Here is a 19,249-nt window from a genome sequence, read left to right as displayed (position 1 = left end):
GCAGACCGCATTTACTATTATGTTTAGGGAAAAAATACCTTTAGGCAAATGACCTATCCACTTTGCCAATAAGTCTTCCTAATAAATTAGAAAGCAGAAAATAAACAGTCTTTGCGGGAAATCCACTTACATTCCAGTGACTGGCAACTAGAAACATTGGTACAGAAATTACTTGAAAATATTCTTCACCAAAAACACTTCCCCTGATGAAATTGTGAGTTCAGGATTCAGCACAGGACACAGAGTTACAGATACTACAATCTGAGTATGAAAATCAGTTCTTTTTGTATTTTCTCAACAACATATTGACAAGTATTTTCACCCAAAACAATCACCAAAATTAATTAACATCTTCCAGGTACATGTGGCTTTTTAGGGCCCTTTGACAAATAACATTCGATTTTTATAACAATCATAAAAGATAAACAAAATTGATAAGGAAAAAATGGAAAATGAGTATTACTGTCTGCTCACGACAATACTAAGAGCTATCACATATTTAGTGTCTATTCCACGCCAAGCTCCATATTTGATAATCCCAATCTTCATAATCCTGTAAAAGATTTTTTATCCTCCTTTCACACAGGAGGAATTGTAGCTGAGAGAGCTTAAGTAATTCTATGAATTTGACCTGATTACTTAACTTCTCAAAACTAGAAAGTAGTGGGGCTGGGATTCAAACCCAGGCAGTCTGATGACAGAGACCATAATTCTAACAATCCTATTTTTGCCAAGAAAAAGAAATAGATAGCAGGTTTGTCAGCCTTCCAGCCAGTGCCTCATCTTCTAAGTATACGATTCCCATATACCCCTGCATCCCTGGACATGAGGGTCAATTCATGGACATCTTACACGTTAAGATTTTTGTCAGCTTGGTTCGAAAACGACAAAGACTGCCTCAATGACGACAGGAAGAAATCTGGGTACAGAACTGAGAATTCAAACTGAAATCTTTTCATCACACAAATTAAAATGGGAATTTATAAACACATTATTCCCAATCAAATTATCTATTGTCTTCCCAGTCTTCAATGTTACCTATTCCCATTTAAAAACCCAATATAGGGATGCCTTTAAATATTAAACTCAATGAAAAGGACAAACATTTCCTGATATCTACGCTATCGGAAGGGCCCCTAATATGCACCAGAAGCTGAATAACCCCACACGACCCAGGATAAATTCTTCCTTGCTCAGGGATACTTGGGTCAAGAATATAAATAGAAAAACAAAACTACCAATCAGAACAAATGAGAGCAGGCAGGTTTTTCTATATTATAATACCCCATAAAATATATATAAAATAAACGTATCATCCACTAGACCTTTGCCGGACAAGCAAAGAACAAAGAAAATAAGAAAGCACATGAGCAAGCAGATATACAGCCTGACAAACTCTCAAAAACAGGAGGTGGGGGAGTCAGAGGAAAGAAGGACCAAACTGAAAAAGATGACAAGTGTGGCTACTTTAAGGACTTGGAAAAGATACTCTCTGTGATGTTTTACAAAAACAAACTCAAACTGCATCTAGTATTAATTGCTCTGCAATTCGAAAGAAATTTTAACTAAAACGGCATTATTTTAAAACTCCAAATTCTGGCAATACGTAAATATATTTTAAGTGGCAATATTACTGCCAAACATATTCCAATATCCTACAGAAAAATTCGCAAGGGGAATAAATATGCAGGTAGCATGCAGCTTAAACAGACAGCTATTTTCATGAGGAAATTATCCAACTTTATAAACCTCACTTACATATGTAAGAAATTTCCAGAACGTATCAGCTGGCAATTGCTCAACCATGTGGCAAACGATACCTATTTACATTGCAGGTTATTTTAACCTGGCCTCAGCTCAGGGAGCTGGTCACCTACTGTACTCATTGATGCTGCCATACTGTCAAGACTAAGAGAAGCTAAGGAAAACCTCTCCTTCATTATGCTGGATAGAAAAAAGTTTATTTTCAACACCAATTTAAGACATTTTAACATCAAAATACCTGCTTTCTTGAGGTCTCCAGTTTTAACAGCGCCACTTCTTAAAAAATTGGTAAATGGAGTTTTTTTTTTCGTAGTTATGGTCAAGTAAATGCTCATAAGTAGAGAATTAAAACTAAAAATAGCAGTTATTTAGTTGACCCTCTGGCAACTGAAAAGTCACCGTGCAGCTTTCCCAATTCTTTAAGCTATCTTCTGTGAGTTTACCAGTAAACCAGTCATGATTTTCATCATGAAAATCAATTACAACTAAAAGCCAAGGTGACGTCAACGTGAGGAATATTCTCATTGTTCCCACTGACTGAGTTCAAGCTGTATTATTGGAGGCCTAATTTATAAACAGGCTTCAGATTTTCATACCAGATTCTAAACATGCTTCAATTTTTTAAGTAGGTATTTTAGTTGGCTTTAAGAATACCTTTCAAATAAGTTATAAACAAAGATGCTTTATGCTATTATTTTAATTCTTGGAATGATAAGGTGTAATCCTTGAATATAAAATAAGATTCTGATTTGTATTCACATGTTTGCTCATAAGACACAGTCCCAATCATATTGTCACAAAAGCCAACGTTTTTTTGATAGTCTCAACATCTTCAACATGTAGTGCATTAACTAGAAATTTCCATGTAATAGACCAGAGAATATTAAAATTTGCATCTTCCCAAAAGTACTCTCAATAGATTGGTAGCTAAAAGAAAAAACAAGAAGAGACTGAAATGCTGTCAATGTACACATGATCACCTTAGTGACGTATGATGCAATAATTAAACCCGGGGAACTGCTTTTCATAACTGAATAATGCCTAAGTCACCTAGCACCTGAGAAAATAGCAAATGGAAAATTCAACACCGACTGAAAGTATATTTCAGACGATGTTACAAGCAAAACACAAGCAGGATATACATTTTAATAGAAGCAATACTATCTACATTCCTAGCCAAAACAGAGATAATTCCTTAATGGATTTTCTTTCCAAAGTTCCAAGAGAAAGGATGTATATAACCACAGATAGGTACTTTAAGTCTTTATAAAATTATCTGTTTCCCCCCAAAAATAATTACAAAAATATTAGTTATCCAGGAGTCCAGTAACCAAAGGACAATTACAATGAAGGATTTACAAAAGGACAAAAAGGTCACACTTACATGTCTCTTGAAATCACCCTGTTTTACTACTAGGTTCAGATTTAACACGATCACTCCCATGTCATCTTCTAAACTGTTTGGATCTTCCAGTTTTAAAATATGTTCAGTCGTTCTACAAGCAAAAAGTAACCAATAAGGTTCGCCATACTATATAGTCTTATAATGCATCGGGAGCTTATGGTGAAAGGCCCCTGCCTCTGAATAAGCGTCAGACACAAGTTCAAAAAGCACCAAATTCAGTGAAAATACCAAATTCAGTGAAAATAAACCAACCACCTTCAGGGTATTGAATCTGTTTGGTATTGCCTCATTCAACAGCTGGTTATTGTTCCTCTCTGCTGCCCAAGCAAAATTCAAATACTTGTTTTAATTTCAGGTTAGGTAGGCTAATGAACCTGAATATTAACAAATGAATGTGTACAATCCAATACACATTTTAAACACAATGGAAGATTTAATATCTGACTGATAAAAGCGGGAGCTAAAAAGCAAAAATCAGAGAAAAATTCACATTTTAACGCACTCTTTCACTTGTTCAGATTTCTTCTGTCATTTGATCTACACAAATACCATTTAACATTACCTTATCTTCCCTGTAAAATTCACTAATAGCAGTTGGAAAGTAAAAAGACAATACCTGTTAAGCTCAAGATCACTGAGAAGGACAAATGCAGAACCCATGAAATCAGACGTAGTTAAGTCTCGATCATATACCTACAAAGGGGAAGAGACCAGTAACACACATTAATATGGTGAACCAACTAAGTTTACCAAATTATCAACAAATGCAATAAGCTGAGAATTTTGAATTCGGTCTTCTAGATCTAAAAATAATTTGCACAGTACAGTTAAAGAAGAATACAGCCAAGTCGATCGAGAGAACAAAATTATTCAGACTTGCCCATTTTGCCTACCACAGCCAAAAAAAACAGCAGAAAGTACTTTTAAGGCAGTCTGCATATGCATTAAAATGTTACGCACAATGGACCACTCTCTGTAGTTTAAATGGTCTCTCATTAAAATTTAGTATTTTCCACAGTGAGCAGATCTGCCAATTAAATAGAAATTTGCTAAATATTCTATAGCGATCCCATCCTGCACTCAACTCATGCAGTTTTAACCCAGATGTTAGAGCAATTGATGCTTCCAACCGGTAGCTTAAAGCTCTATTAAGTATAAAGTTATTTCTAATGAGAAAGGCTGTGGTACTCGTCACCACTGCATGAGCAGCAATAATTCTCCCACATTTGGTAAGTTTAAATACTATCAATGAAGATCTTCCTTTCAGTCTGATTTTTTGGTAGAGTATATATCACTGATCCGAGAAAAAACATACAGTTTCAACGAAGGGTATAAAGAATTCCTTCCCTACTAATATTTTAACCCACTGCTTAAGAATAATATAAGGGTTTTGGGGAGGCTGACTTTTAAGAGGGCAAAGATGGCAGAGAAATAAACATTTTTAATAAAGGAGCGGATTTGAAAGCCTCCTGGAATTACCTTCACACGTAGCTTTTGGTCAAGGCTCTGTATTGGTAATACAACTATTTCATCCCAAACCGGGTTCAAGTTCTTATATATGACTTTACTTTTGTACAGTGTCTTCCCATTCAGCTTAAATTTCACATAGGGATCGCTTGTGCCTTTAAAAGAAAACGAGAGCAAGGAAGGTTTTAAAAATATACGTAAAAGCCTAGGATCTCCATTAAGTAAAGATTCTTTCCACACTCCCTAAGGCTCAAAGCATTCACTGAGCACACCCAGAACAAACGTCTCCCTGTGCGGAGATTGAAGGCCCCAGAGGTGGAGAGGAGAGAGAAATGAAACAATTTGGGGTAAATGACTGATTCTTCTCTGCCTTTAGTGGTGGAATATAAACGGGCTCCTTGAGCTGTTTCGGTTTTGTTTCATTGTGGGTATGTCATCACCACACTGCTCACAAAAATTCAAGAAATAAAATCCACCGGCACCAGCCGATGGTGTCAGGAGTCCTGGGGAGAAGCCCACCCCTCTGAAGAATGGCAGTGACTCAGTGAAAAGGGAAAGAAACCGTTTTCAAACATTTGGCCAGATGGCTGACTCAACAGAACCCTGAACTTGAGAATATAATCATAATAAATAAATCAATCTCTGGAACCACTGACTCAAAAGATGGGGTGACGGGACTAAGACCAGAACAGGGGGCGTAGAGATTAAATCGACAAAGTTGCCATTCATCGCTGCCTCCCGCACCTGCAGCAAAGCAGTAAACATTGTTTCACCCAGGCCAGCTGAATGCCACACCAGCCAGGCCCTCAGCTGGCCTCGGGGCGACACCCCTGACCCACCCCTCTCCTCCTGGGGAGCTTTGAAACAGAGGCCAAAAAGAATGAATAATGTCCCTCTAGCCACTATATCCAGAGCAGAAAGAAGGGCTGATGACGGACCCTCCTTCACACTTTTCAGATCAATGAGAAAAAACAGAAAAGCCGGCAAATGTAACAGACAAATTATGTGTTGTGCATGTGTGTTACACGCATGCAAGTGTGCCAGCACACTTGGGACATACTTGTGCATTAGTACCCAGCGAATGATGAATAAAGAAGGCACAGACGAATGAACAATCAATGAGGAGTTTAATGAAGGTCAGCTGATAATGCCACAAGGAAAGAAAAAAACCTAATATAGGAAGTTTTGATGTTATAACTAATTGTGGAACTTGCAACTATGAATAAGTGTACAAAGACCAACAGTCTGTTTTGTTCACTAAGATAGCCCAGGTGCCTGGGACAGTGCCCAACCTAGGCCCCCGTATATTTATTGACATGAATTCCTGATGTTAAAAAAAAGCGCATATAGTCTAAGAATATTGCCTCAAAAATTAATTAGGCTATTCCGTCACACACATTTACCAAATCGTTAATACGCATCATTAATTACTTCAATTTTTTATTTTTCTTCCTGCTTTTTATGTTTCCATTTCACTGCACTAAAAATGACTAAAAATGAATGCAATACATTTCCCAACTATTTCAACTGAAAATAACATCACTATAGAGCAAGATAATACACATTGTTTAAAAATCTTAATAGATGAACCAAGGTATATAATTTTGATAAGTTAGCCTTCTAGTACTGCAAGGCTACTAACTTTAAAACAAAGAAATTCAACTACATATATACCTATGCATGTCTTTGACTCACATTTTAAGTTCGGCAACACAGGGGCAGAAGCCCAGCTGTCTTTATTTTAAACGTGGACACACACACACACACACACTCACACACAGGCCATGTGGAGCGGCAGTTCTGAGTAGGATAGTAAAAATGAGTGCATTCCCAGCCATTCCGTGGAATACTCACTAGTGAGTGAGCAGTCTGCCCACACCCCCCTTTTATAGTACAAGAGAACACCTCTGGCAAGTCAGACGTTAACAATCATTCTGATATATATCTGAAAAAAAAAAATGTAGGGGAAAAACTATAATAAAAAGAGGCCTTTAATTAAATGAAATTGCCACTCTGGGATCAGCCCTTCATGCTTGTCAGAGTACTCTCAAAATAAACATCTCAAAACTAGGCCTCGGTGGTGTCACTTTCTCACAGGCAAAGCATACTGGGTAATCCCCAGGCATCTTGACAGCTACATAATGTTCAAACTGTTTCATGGGTGAATGGCGGCAGTTGCGTGAAAGAAAATATTAATGTCTGGAATTAATAGAAAAAGGGACCAGGGTTTACAAAGCCAAACAAGGAAAGAGGGTGTCAAGTTAGTGCGGCGTTAATTGTTAGGGAAAATTTGAGAAAGGGGGAGTACATTGTGATTTTTCTCTCCGAGCCGAAGTGTCTCACTGTCAGGGAAGTGACATCTCAACTAGGCAGGTTCTGAAAAGGGGTCAGCGGCTCAGGAATGCAACTCCCAGATTAGACAAATGATGAGATGACACCTGAATGGGTGGACTTTAACCTTTTCCACTGGGAGTTTCGTAAACAATGAGGCTGTTTGGAATAAAGAGGTAGGGTGGTACTTGGGGAGGAGAATGAAGCTAGGAGGCCGAAGATGGCGCCTCCATCCTGGGGCTGCCACCAATTCTGCCATGTGGGACCCCATGGAGTCACATAACCTCACATTTAGAATATCAAGGCTTAAGCATCAATGGCTGGATTTTTCCGCTCCATTCAAAATATACTGTGGGTCTATGGATGCTGAGAGAGATGAACAGGCATTCATTGGTCCTCCAAAAATGCTGCCCCAGTTTACACTCCTGACAACATGTGTGCCAGTTCTTATTTCTGCTCATGCTCAATGACACTATGGACTGTCAAGTCTCTCTTTACTCTGTACCTGTCAGGCCTGCTAACATCGCTCACAGGCCACAAACACAGGTCACTTCAGAGACTGGCTCCATGTTAGGCACCGTGGGGTGTTACAAGAGAAAATCGATCCCAGATCCTTTTCTTCTGCGCCTGGCGGGCAGCAGGCACACCGTAAAGATAAGGCAAGGTCCAAGAGGTAAGTGTCAAAATAGAATTGAACTTAGGGGTTACGCTAGTTCACAGGTGGGAGAGAGCGCAATTCTAGCTGGTGTATCAGTGGACACTGAAATAAAGGGGATGGGAGTTGAAAATGGGTGGATCTGAACATGCGGAGAGGGACTGAGGCCATTCAGCAGGAGGAACTGGCACTGAAAGGGTGGGAAGTGAAGGGGACCAAAAGGACTCAATTTGTGTGGTGCCAAGCAAGCATTTCAATTTATCCAGAAATTAAGGGGAAAAAAACATAATGAGAAATAAAGTTTAAAAGACAGGTTTTTGAGTCTGAGGCCGAAGTGCGCTAAAATATCAAAATGATTTTAGTTTTGTTCTGTAAGAAATATAGGGTGGTTTTTGTTCTTCCTGTTCTCTCATTTTTATTTTTTAACAAATGTAAGACATGCACGCAATGCTGAAAGGTATGAAATGAAAAGTAAAATCTCTACCCTTTTAACCTTTCCTCATTCGCATTCCTCAAAGGTTTCTTGGGTGTTTTATAGGAAAAAGATACAAGAATTGTTTTTAACTTGAAAGTAATCATATTACATGCACTGAACATCATGCTTTCACAACTGATTTATCTCGGAGCTCTGTCCATACCAGCAATACAGAGCCAGCAGGTTTTTATTTTTTTTTCACTGCTTCAATTTTCATTGTGTTGTTTTAGCTTAATTGATGTAACTAGTCACCAAGTAATGGACATTCACGTCACTTCCAATTTTATTTTACTAGTATAAACAATACTAGAATAAGCATCTTTGCATGACTATCTTTGAGTTCATAACCGATTACATTTAAAACAAATTTTTAATGTTGGAACTGCTAGGCAAAGGAATATGTACCTTTTCTGGTTCTGAGAGATAGTATCAAACTGTTCCTCCAAAGTCGGTCAAATTTACACTCCCACTAAGAGTATATGTTTTGTATTTCTTTCTTTCTTGTTTTTTCTTTTCTTGAGGAAGATTAGCCCTGAGCTAACTACTGCCAATCCTCCTCTTTTTGCTGAGGCAGACTGGCCCTGAGCTAACATCCATGCCCATCTGCCTCTACTTTATACATGGGATGCCTACCACAGCACGGCATGCCAAGTGGTGCCATGTCCGCACCCGGGATCCAAACCGGTGAACCCCGGGCCACCGAGAAGCGAAATGTGCAAACTTAACCGCTGTGCCACCAGGCCAGCCCCTGTATTTATTTCTTTACGTGCTCACCAACATTGGATGCTATAAACCTTTATTGTAAACCAATGGCTGGTGAAAAAAGGCTATCTCCATTTTCCTCTATCTTTAACGTTTTGAGTAAAGCTTAGGATCTTTCATATTTTAGTGACCTACATTTGTATTTCTTTATTATGGAAATTCTTGTTCATATCATTTGCCCCTTTTTCTACGGGCTCATGGTTTGTCATCTGCTTATGGATTTGAAGGAGTCCTTAATTATGGAAATCAGCCACTGGCTATAAATCTTGTCATAACTTGTTTAAACGCATTATTTCTTGCAATAAGTTATTTTCATCTTTATTTAGTCAAATTTACCAAAGTTTTATTTATGGCTTTGTAGTTTAACATTTTGCTTAGAAGGAATTTTCTCACTAAAATATTTTAAATTAGTTCAGCTATGTTTCTTTCCACTGATTGTGTAGTTTTTCAGTTTTTACACATAAGCCTTTGGTCCATCTGGAATTATTTTCGTGGGAGAAGGGAAGGCAATTCAGGTTTACTTATGAGCAGAAGAGTAAAATGATCAGAGCCAACCTCTAGAAATATAAATCTGGCAGCAGCTTATAATTCAGAAGGAAGAAGAAAAAGGCTAAAGCAAAAAAAACCTGGTAGTTGAGATAATACGGCACCAGGGCATTGAGCAATGAGGGGAAAGCTGCACCTAGACCATAAGAGGTACCAATCCAGGGCTTCACAAGGCATTAGCCATGGAACGCTCATCTCGCGAGATGCTCCATGGACTAAAGGAGGTATGTCATCAAACCATTGGGAAAAGCCGTTTGCTATTTCCTCACTTGGAACTCCACAATACAGAATAAAATGTTCAACTCTGCCAAGTAGTGCATTAAAGACAAACAATGACAACAATAAAAACAGCTTAAAACTTTTCTACTCTGTATTTCATAAAATTATTTCAGTCTAGAAAACATTTTACTTGGAGCACCGATGAATATAATATGAAACTCCTCCAAATCAAAGCTCTGGAAGGTAAGATTTATGCCCAGGATTGCCAAACACGCAGGATAGAGGTATTAGAAATACGTGATAGATGAATGAATAAACTTTAAAGTAAGATGGACATATTGGATTCAAATCCCATACCTTCATTCTGGTAACTCTATCACGTTGGGCAACTTGCTCATTTCCTTATGTTTTACTGTCTTCACCCGTAAGATGGAAAAAGACCAACCTCATAGGATTATGTTGAGAACTGAATGAATTCTTTAACGATAGCAGCCTGCAGACATTTCCTGAGAAAGTCCCATAATAAGTGCTACTATTTTTAGTATTACTACTTAATTAAGTTAAAAGTGGAGAGTGTACACCAACATATGTAGTACTAATTAAATATTCATTTACTTAACTTTAGCTGTCCAAGATAACAGGTACTGATAATTTGTCTCTAGAATGTCTCTTCTATTGTCATCTCTAAAGGCTGAAATTTATATCACCTTCTCTGTTCATAAATTGAATAGAAAATTCCTCAGCTTATACACATCCACCAGGATCCCAAGTGGTTTGGGAAATTTTTCACGAAGCAATCTGAGCTGTCCTGGAAGGAAAGGGATTTATAAAAGCTAAAAATCACTACATATTCATGAGTCCTGGCTACCACCCCACCTACCATCCTAGGGTTATTCACGGAGTGTTTCAGAGCACTTTGAAGATATAGTCTGATGAAAATAACAGGCAGCTCCCTGAGAAGGACATAAGACAACTCAAATCTATCATCGGGAGAGTCATCAAGAACCATATTATTTGAAGATTTTGTTCTCCTCTTGGTATTTCATTTATCACTTTGAGGAGCAGCTACCACATTGACAGTGTTATGGAAAAAATGGGGAGTACCAACAGAAGTGGTAAATAGAATTGACAATACCACATTGACTGGCTCAAGAACCATTCTAATATGAAAATAAGATAAATGTGTAATGAAGCTTGAATTACAAACAACTTCTCTTTGCTTTTTCTAATATAACATCTCATAACCATAGCAGGAAAAGTACAAAGTCAAGATGCACTTAAAAAAAAAGAAAGAAAATTACCACCAGCTAGAAAAGCTTAATATGTTGATACGTACTTACACTTTACACACACACACACAGTCACACACACACTTTTCACAAAAAGGAATCAGCCTTCATATTGTATTTTTTACCTGCTTTCTTCAGCCAATAACCTATCAGCCTCCTTCCATGCCCATAAATATATTTGTACTAATCAGTTTAACGGTCATTTATCTGTATATCTGTGCATATATATGAAAACTTACTGTATGACATAGGGTAAAAAACACCATTCCTAATTTGAACTAAAAATCCACTGCACTGAATACAAAAGCAGTATTTGTAGGCAAAACCTACTTATTTGCTATCAGCGAAACTCTTTTGCCAAGTTAAAAACTTTAACCATATACTCTCTCCAAAAGAAAGGTCATCTTACGCTAGAAAAGTTGCCTAATTAAATGCATTTCTCAGAGTAGTTGTTTGGTCATGAAAGGAAATTATCTCTGTATTTTTACACTAAGTTTACATTTTGTAATATCTGATAATTTTTGTCAGGAGATCTTAAGAGTTCAGATGCAAGTCAACAATTATTTATCAAGTGTTTAGGGAAACTGATCTACACATAGATGAATTCCTCCTGCATAGACAGCATTTGGAAACATTTGAAAGGTATAAATTTGACTTTATGCTTATCCTCTGGCTTAAGGGTACTAAGCGACCACTGTCTTTATATACACACATTTAGAATCTTCTCAATATATACACATATTTAGAATCTCTTCTTTTTGCCAGAAAAAGAACTAAACCTGAGCTGTTTTTATCCGGGATCCACGAGTTCAGACTTTCTTTGAGGCTGGCTAAAATAAAAGAGCCAGACCTATTTCCAGAAAAAAGGCGAGGGAAGATTTCTGAACAGCTGCTGCTGCCCTCTAGCAGTTAAACTGAGATTTCCAGATCAAGTTGTGTCCCAGGGCTGCATTTCTACACATTTCTCACTGACCTCTTCAGAAATCATAATGGGCATGATGGAAATTCAGAGGGCATTTTTCCACAGTCACATGGGAAAGAAGAAACAACTTTTCTTTTGTAGAGCAAAATCCACATTACTTAAGATAACAGTAGGTTCAAATCTAGCAGAATTCCAAGCCAGGTTTTATCCACTAAAATGAAGGGAACATGCGCATTCGCAGGTTCACCCGTCCTTCTGCATATGGCAGCTGCATGCTTCTTGGAGCTGTTCTTTTATTACCAACCATAAAAGAACAGTTTCCTCCTTAACAGCCTTGCTGACTGTGTTTTGCCATTTAGCACATCCCGGTTGAACTATTCCAGAACTTTCCCCCCACCGAGTATGACTGACTTCCCTCCTCTAAGACAGCCCACCATGTGTAACACCCCAGTAGCATCTCGAGCAAGGCCTGCCCACAAGTAGACTCTGAGATGTAATAGCTCCAAGCAATTTACCAAAATCCAGTTTCTGAAAGAATTTCCAATGACCGACTTACAGCAAGATGAACCATGTGAAATTACCAATTTTACCCAAACTTGCTATTTTGAACTATTTATAAAGTTTTACAAAACTTGTTTATTTGAACTATTTATAAAGGTTGTATGGAATAAATAATGGGACATAGGGAGCTGTGGGGAGTGAGGGTCACCCTGGGGCCTCCCCAAAGTTCCTTCAGCCCCACCGACGCCACCCCACACACCCGTATCTTCTCCTCTCAGCCCCCTCCCCACCAGTCTTCCTCCTAATATCCTCTGCTTTTCTGTCCTTACTCTCCCCTTTCTGGGCTCTGCATCCTAGGCTATCACATGTCCAGTCTCTTCTGTATTTTTTTTTTTTGGCCTGAGACAAATTAAATATTATTTAAAATGCTGTTTTTGTTTTATCTTCATAACCAATTAACTAATATAACCCAGAGACCTCCAAAGCAGTTTTTAAAAGCTCTCACGCAGTAACTTTCGAAACATAAATAGCTATAAATTTATAAACAGATGAAAGAAAAACATTGTCAATATATTGCTAAATTCAGTAAATTCAATGAATAAGCCATTTGGTGAATAGATTATTGAACAAATTGGCTTTTGGTGAAGTGGTCATTAAGAGAAGGGGTCTGCACCCCTATTCTTGATGAAGCGATCAGAGGCACACAGAGGTGTGAACTTCTGCTTAGAGTGATTATGCATGGTTGTCTCTGGAACACCAGAAAGGAAGTGCCCAGGTTAAGTTAGAAGAAGGCATGACAACATGACAAGAAGGAGAGGAGAGGCAGTGGCCAGGATGCAGTAGGATAAAGAGACTAGAGGGGCCAGCCCGGTGGCGCAGTGGTTTAGTGTGAATGTTCCGCTTCGGTGGCCCGGGGTTCGCCAGTTCGGATCCCGGGTGCAGACATGGCATCGCTTCACAAGCCATGCTGTGGTAGGCATCCCACATATAAAGTAGAGGAAGATGGGCACGGATGTTAGCTCAGGGCCAGCCTTCCTCAGCAAAAAGAGGAGGGTTGGCAGCAGATGTTAGCTCAGGGCTAATCTTCCTCAAAAAAAAAAAAAAAAAGAGACTAGAAAGAGTTAGGGGGAAAAAAGGAAATAAGACAAGAGGAAGCCAGATAGCCAATGAACGCTGCCGCCCGGAGTCTCTTGTAAAGGGTGAAACCTACCAGATCTATACAATGTCAGCTCTCGGTGTTCCAGAAATCCACATCGCAAAGAACTTGCAATTATTAATATTTAACATTCTCCTTTCTATCAAAAAAAATACTAAAAATGTCCCCAGCCCAAGCTATTGTTTAAGCATAAATCTAAGTCTAAGGAAACGGACACTGGTGTTTACAGAAAAGGGAAAAAACGACTGAAATTTAGTCGTGATCAATGGGCATGATCTCATTTAATCCTCCAAAAATCGTACGGGACAAGCACGATGTACATTGCTGTGTTAGGGATGAGGAAAGTTAGTGCATTCCCAGAGCCAAGCCTCAGACACAGATCTGTTTCACGTGAAAGCCTTCAGAACTAGAGCAATCTTAAATCATAACCCCCAAAGGTTGATGCCCCTTTCATGAAGAAGCAGGACGCCTATCCTGTTCCCCTGAATCGGGGTGACTGCTTTCGTCAGTGCAGTGTGGTGGAGGTGACACGGTGTTCCTTCCAAGGCTGTGCCATAAAAGGCGACCACAGCTCCTGCTTTGTGCCCTGGACCTTCATTCCTGGAGCCCTGAGCTGCCACATAAGAAGGGTGACAACTCTGAGGCTGCCAGGCTGTGAGTAAGCCATGTTGCATGACAAGGCCTTAGGGGAACAGTCCTCGTCTTCCCGTCACCCCAGCCAGGCACCCAACACAGAGGCAAACCGGTCTTCAGGTCTTCAGATGATTAGTCCCACTAGCCCAGCCTTCGAGTCTTCCCAGCTGAGGCCTCAGGCAATATGTTGCAAAGACAAGTCGCTTGTGCCTTGTCCAAATTCACACTCCCAGAATTTAAGAACATCTGGTTGTTTTGGCTTACCGAGTTTTGACGTAATTTGTTACATGGTGATAGCCTCTGGAACAATACCCTTCACCATTGCATTGCATGTCATGCTCCCTGCCTCCAATTCAGCACGAGAATATCTGAGGTGTGATGACATGACAGAACTAACCGCCCAATGCCATAGCTGAAATCAAAATAAAACTACGAGTAAATCAAGGACACGTAGAAATACACAGACACACCCTCTGTTTCACCCTCTAGAGAAAACATGCACACACCCTCAAGCAGAACACACCATATCGACATCACAGACAAGGAAGTGAAGCAGAAAAACCACTGGCAACACAGCACGCAATGCTGCACGGATTACATTGGTACAGAAATGACCATGATCAAACCCCTCGCTATAGAGATGTCCCATCCAACCGAATGGAAGACATGCTTGATTAAGTTCAAGTCAGTGCTCCTCGGCTGGGTGAAAGGCCATCTGTTACATGCAGCAGACATAGGAAACATGCCAGTTCTGTGCCAGGGTACTTCACAGGAATTGGGATGCGATCCCACTGAAAGAACAGGTAACTGAGTCTACAGAGCAGAAGAGCTCTATAATCAACCCATGAGTATGCAAACAAAACCCAACCACAAACATCTCCCGAGGAAAGAGCTTAGCTGTGGGAATACATTGAAGGCTGTTAGGACAAACATGGGCCACTGAAGATAATCTGTATCAAAGCGGGAAAGGAATGAACAGAAACAGGTTTCAGAACTCTGCTCCACCTGCTTGCTGCAGGACCTCGGCAAAACCCAACAAGTACAGGAAAACCATGGGCTACCTGGGCTTCAGGATGGGTGTGCGCATCTTTGAAAGGTTCAGGTTTGTTCTTGAATGGCATTCTTTCTGATACACTGGCCAAATGTATTTCTGTTGCTCCTGCACAGGCATACCAAGGATCGCATGCCATCTGGTGTTCAGAGAAGGTACTGCACTGTGGAGCCAACCCCAATTTTTGCAAAATAAAAAGTACTATGATGTTCCCATACAGTGTGGTGCTGGCGCCTGGATAAAAGGACACAGCAGTAGGAATCAAAGAGAAATCCGAGGAGCAGACAAGAAGCAACATGCATTGCATTTCAATACCCGATTAAAAAGTGGCAATCTAATCATTAGGGAAAGGAATGCAGTATTTAGTCCTAGCTAATTAAATAGCCATTTGACAAAAAGTAAAACTAAGTTTCTACTCCCGGCCAGAAATCAAAATAAGCTTGAGACAGATCAAAGAGATAAATGAACAATGGAAAACCAGACAGAAAAGGGAAGCAAAATAGGTCAATATGTATCTCCCTCAGGAGAGAAAGAGAAGGCCTTTCTAGGTACGAAAGCAAAGGAAGAAACTGTCCAGAATAGGATCGTAAGACTTGAAAAGATTTTTGCAACAAAAACTTTAGAAACAAAATTAGAAAGCAAATGAACAAATTAGAAAAATGTATGTGAACATATCCAGGAACCAGAAGAAGGAGGCACAGCGAAGGATGGAATAGGCTGTGCACGAGGGAGAAGCAGATAGCGCACATCCAAACACCCCTAAGGGTCCAAGCTTATTAGTACAATTAAAACAAAAACAAGATGATACTTTTCCTCTATCAAATGAACAAAGATCATCTACACACAGAGTAGGTGAGAAACGGAAAGTGGACCGCTTATCCGCCACGGAGGGGTGACGGAAACAGAGAAGACTTTCTCAAGAGTCAAGTGGCGATTCCGCAACGAGAGTCTTGAAATGCTCAGATCACATGACAGACAACAGCCAACCCATTTCGATAAATGACTTGCGAAGAAAGAAAAAAGAAAGTTGTACACACAGATTTAGGCACCAGAATATTTGCCGCGGCATTATTACTAAGAATTGAATTGCTGAACACACCTAATCTGGAGCATTGATCAGAGAAGGATGAATGATGCCCTCTGCAGCTTTTAATTTCTTCTCAAAATAAAATTTTTATAATATGGAACAAAATAAGTGTGGGGAAACAACAGCAAGAAATCAAACAATTGAAAGTCAGATCTTATCTTACTCTAGAAAGAAAAATAGATTTTTTTAAAATCAGATCACTACAGTATGCTCAGTAAAAAAAATCTCAGCAATGAAGGCAGCAATGACATAGCCAGATGCCTTCATCCATGCCAGGTTTGCCCAGGTTGGTCACCATGAAATTTAAGGGGTATTTTCTGAGTCAAACTTAAGATGGAAAAATAAATCCATCAATTCACCACGGAGTCCTTATTCAAATAACGCATCTTTAAAAATTAGTCTCTCTTTCATTTCTGCTGTCTCACAAACTGAAAGTAGGAACTGGTCTCCGAAAACACCTTTCACAACCACCCTTTGCTCCCAGGGGGGAAAGGTGAGGGGACAAAATCTATCTCAAAAGGAGAGAAAAGCACAAGATATGCAAAAGGTGCACCAAATTCTGAAGAAACTGGGAAGAAGGCCATTAAAAACACCAGCAGAAATGCCATAAAGGCCTTCTCTTTCCCGGAGGGAAAATGCAAAAATAGAACCCAAATGAGGAAAAACTAAAACAAAGCACAGCAATAATAATAGCTCCTGTTTACTGGATGTTACTATGTTACCCCCCACCACCCACATGTCCCCACACGTCCCCGCAAGCACAGGCATCAGTTAATCCTCACAGCCATCGCCAGATGATGTGTGAGCAGTGTTCAAACTCGGGTGGTTTACACCTGGAGCCCTGGACTCTTACCCACTGTCCAGGGCTCCCAGCACTTCACAGCATGGCACAAAGGACAATGATGGTTTTATTGGGCACAGCAGGATAAATGGAAGGGGCTGCTGAGGGGCTGGCCAGGCCCAGCAGAGCTGTCGCGAGGGCTAAGGGGTGAACACCTCAGAAGGCCCCATTCAGAACACACCTGTTGGGAAGCTCCACGCTGCCTCCTCAGTTCTAGAAACATCCACCTGCCCCTCAGTTACAGCTGAAACAAGGAGAATGTGTTTCTCTCTAGGTCTAATACAAAAGTATCCTTTCTCTTTAAAGAAGAAATGTATAATCATAAAAATTGCACAATCAAAAAATTAGCCCACTAAATAGCAAAAGGAAAATTGGACTGAAATCAGAGGTCCCAGACATTTGGACGTTTTGGTAGCAGTTCAGTAATTTACTAAACACCTATCACATGGCTGACTTCTCATGCTAGCGGGAGATCTTTAAATCTTTTGTCTCAACTATTCTTTTCAAGGAGGAAAACGACTTATGCAATGCATTCTTCCTGCAATGTACAAATGAAGCAATCCCCGCTCTGAAAACAAAGAACAGCCATCTACTAGTGCTGGGAATAGAGAGAGGGCAGTTTGCTGGATGAAGATGTCATGAATTTTCATCAGCTAAAGCTCACATCAAAAAGAGGAGTATCAGGGCCTGGCCCCGTGGCCCAGTGGTTAAGTTTGTGCGCTCCGCTGCAGGCAGCCCAGTGTTTCGTTGGTTCAAATCCTGGGCGCGGACATGGCACTGCTCATCAAACCATGCTGAGGCAGCGTCCCACATGCTACAACTAGAAGGACCCACAACAAAGAATATACAACTATGTACCGAGGGGGCTTTGGGGAGAAAAAGGAAAAAAAATTTAAAAATCTTTGGGGAAAAAAAGAAAAAAAAAGAAGACCATCAATCCTCAACCGTCACACCTACAGCCAGAGATCTGCACGGCCCTAGCAATGTTACAGCCAGCTTCAAGGGACTTTTCTTTCCCTTTTGCAATACCGAAAACTGGCCACCAGAGGGCGTCAGCAACACAGTATTCTTCCAGCCCACAGTCGGACACCATCATAACTGCCTTACATCAAGGGAAAACTGGGTTTTAATCCAAAGGCTGTTTCTTGTTTTCCAGTAATTAAGGTCTAGGTTTTAAGGGGGGTTGAAGCGAAGCATTTTTCCCAGGTCAAGAGGCCTGCCCATGTCACAAAGTCAGTGCTCACAGCAGGCCTAGGAAACAGGGCTGCTGGCATGAGCACTGCCAGCTCTAAGACATGGCAACAGCTTCTCGGCCGCGTTCCCTTCCGCGGAAAATTGAGCCAGGGTTCAACTTCCTCTGTGTCAACCCAGTTATGAAGCCGTTGGACTTAAAATCGATTGGTCATATCATATTGCTCTGCTTTACCAATGTCAAAATTTGAGACCCCCCAAGAGTTACCAGACAATGGCTCAAATCAAGAACTTAAAACAGGCGTGTATCTTGTTTGGCCAAAAACTGTAACACCTTGTAGAACCTTCCAGAAAAAAAAGGCGAAGGAAATGGGGAATGTAAAGGATTAGGATGATGAAGAGGGGAACAGAAAGATAGAGCAAAGGAAAATAAGATGACAGGGCGTTGGTTCAAAACCTTGGGAGCTTCCTGGGTGAAATCAGAAATGGGACCCAGTACACAGAGGGCAAGGAGAGACCGAAGACAGAGGCAGCCGCTCCAGATTGGGAGGTGGCAGGTTTCATAAGCAAGAACTGACGTAGGCGGTTCTTGGGCGGCCACAGGTGAGCAGATCTCTGCACCCACCCGCAGATTCTTAAAAGTGTATACAGAGTCCTTAACTAGGTTTCATCACATACACTGTCCAGATGGTCTCAACAACACTTTCTCTCTCACGGCTGTGTCCTTGAAAATGGCACCCACTGTGGCAATGGTGGACAGAGCATACGTTCCCAGGACAGGGGAGGGGGAGAGGGGCCTCTGATGGCCCTGTCCCCCTGGAGGGTCAACTGGTGGTCATGTCCTCTCAATGACCTCCTCCAACACAGGGCAGGGGGAGGGGTTAGACAAAGACAAAAAGAGCCCTACGTATAGGCTGGAGGCAGGAACCAGGACACAGCAAAGAGAGGAGGTGA

The 19,249-nt window shown here is 40.4% G+C and overlaps 1 protein-coding gene across 9 annotated transcripts in view; it reads right to left on the bottom strand.

Annotated features, from left to right (window-relative positions):
* The window catches only part of MCTP2 (multiple C2 and transmembrane domain containing 2), a 223,464-nt gene that overhangs the window by 138,699 nt on the left and 65,516 nt on the right, over positions 1 to 19,249 (bottom strand). For all 9 annotated transcript variants that reach the window (XR_011497588.1, XM_044762457.2, XM_014842505.3 and 6 more), the window contains 3 exons: positions 4,649 to 4,791; positions 3,786 to 3,862; positions 3,149 to 3,260 (listed from right to left, as the gene is read on the bottom strand). Coding sequence is in view for 7 of the 9 variants with exons in the window: in XM_044762457.2 (XP_044618392.1) it covers positions 3,149 to 3,260; positions 3,786 to 3,862; positions 4,649 to 4,791 (332 nt within the window). In the remaining 2 variants the exon portion in view is untranslated. The remainder of the gene's footprint in view (positions 1 to 3,148; positions 3,261 to 3,785; positions 3,863 to 4,648; positions 4,792 to 19,249) is intronic.

This window comes from Equus asinus, chromosome 2 (genome assembly GCF_041296235.1).
Source record: "Equus asinus isolate D_3611 breed Donkey chromosome 2, EquAss-T2T_v2, whole genome shotgun sequence".
Taxonomy (NCBI): domain Eukaryota; kingdom Metazoa; phylum Chordata; class Mammalia; order Perissodactyla; family Equidae; genus Equus; species Equus asinus.
Note: the sequence above shows the minus strand (reverse complement) of the source record. Positions and strands in the feature narration are given on the sequence as shown.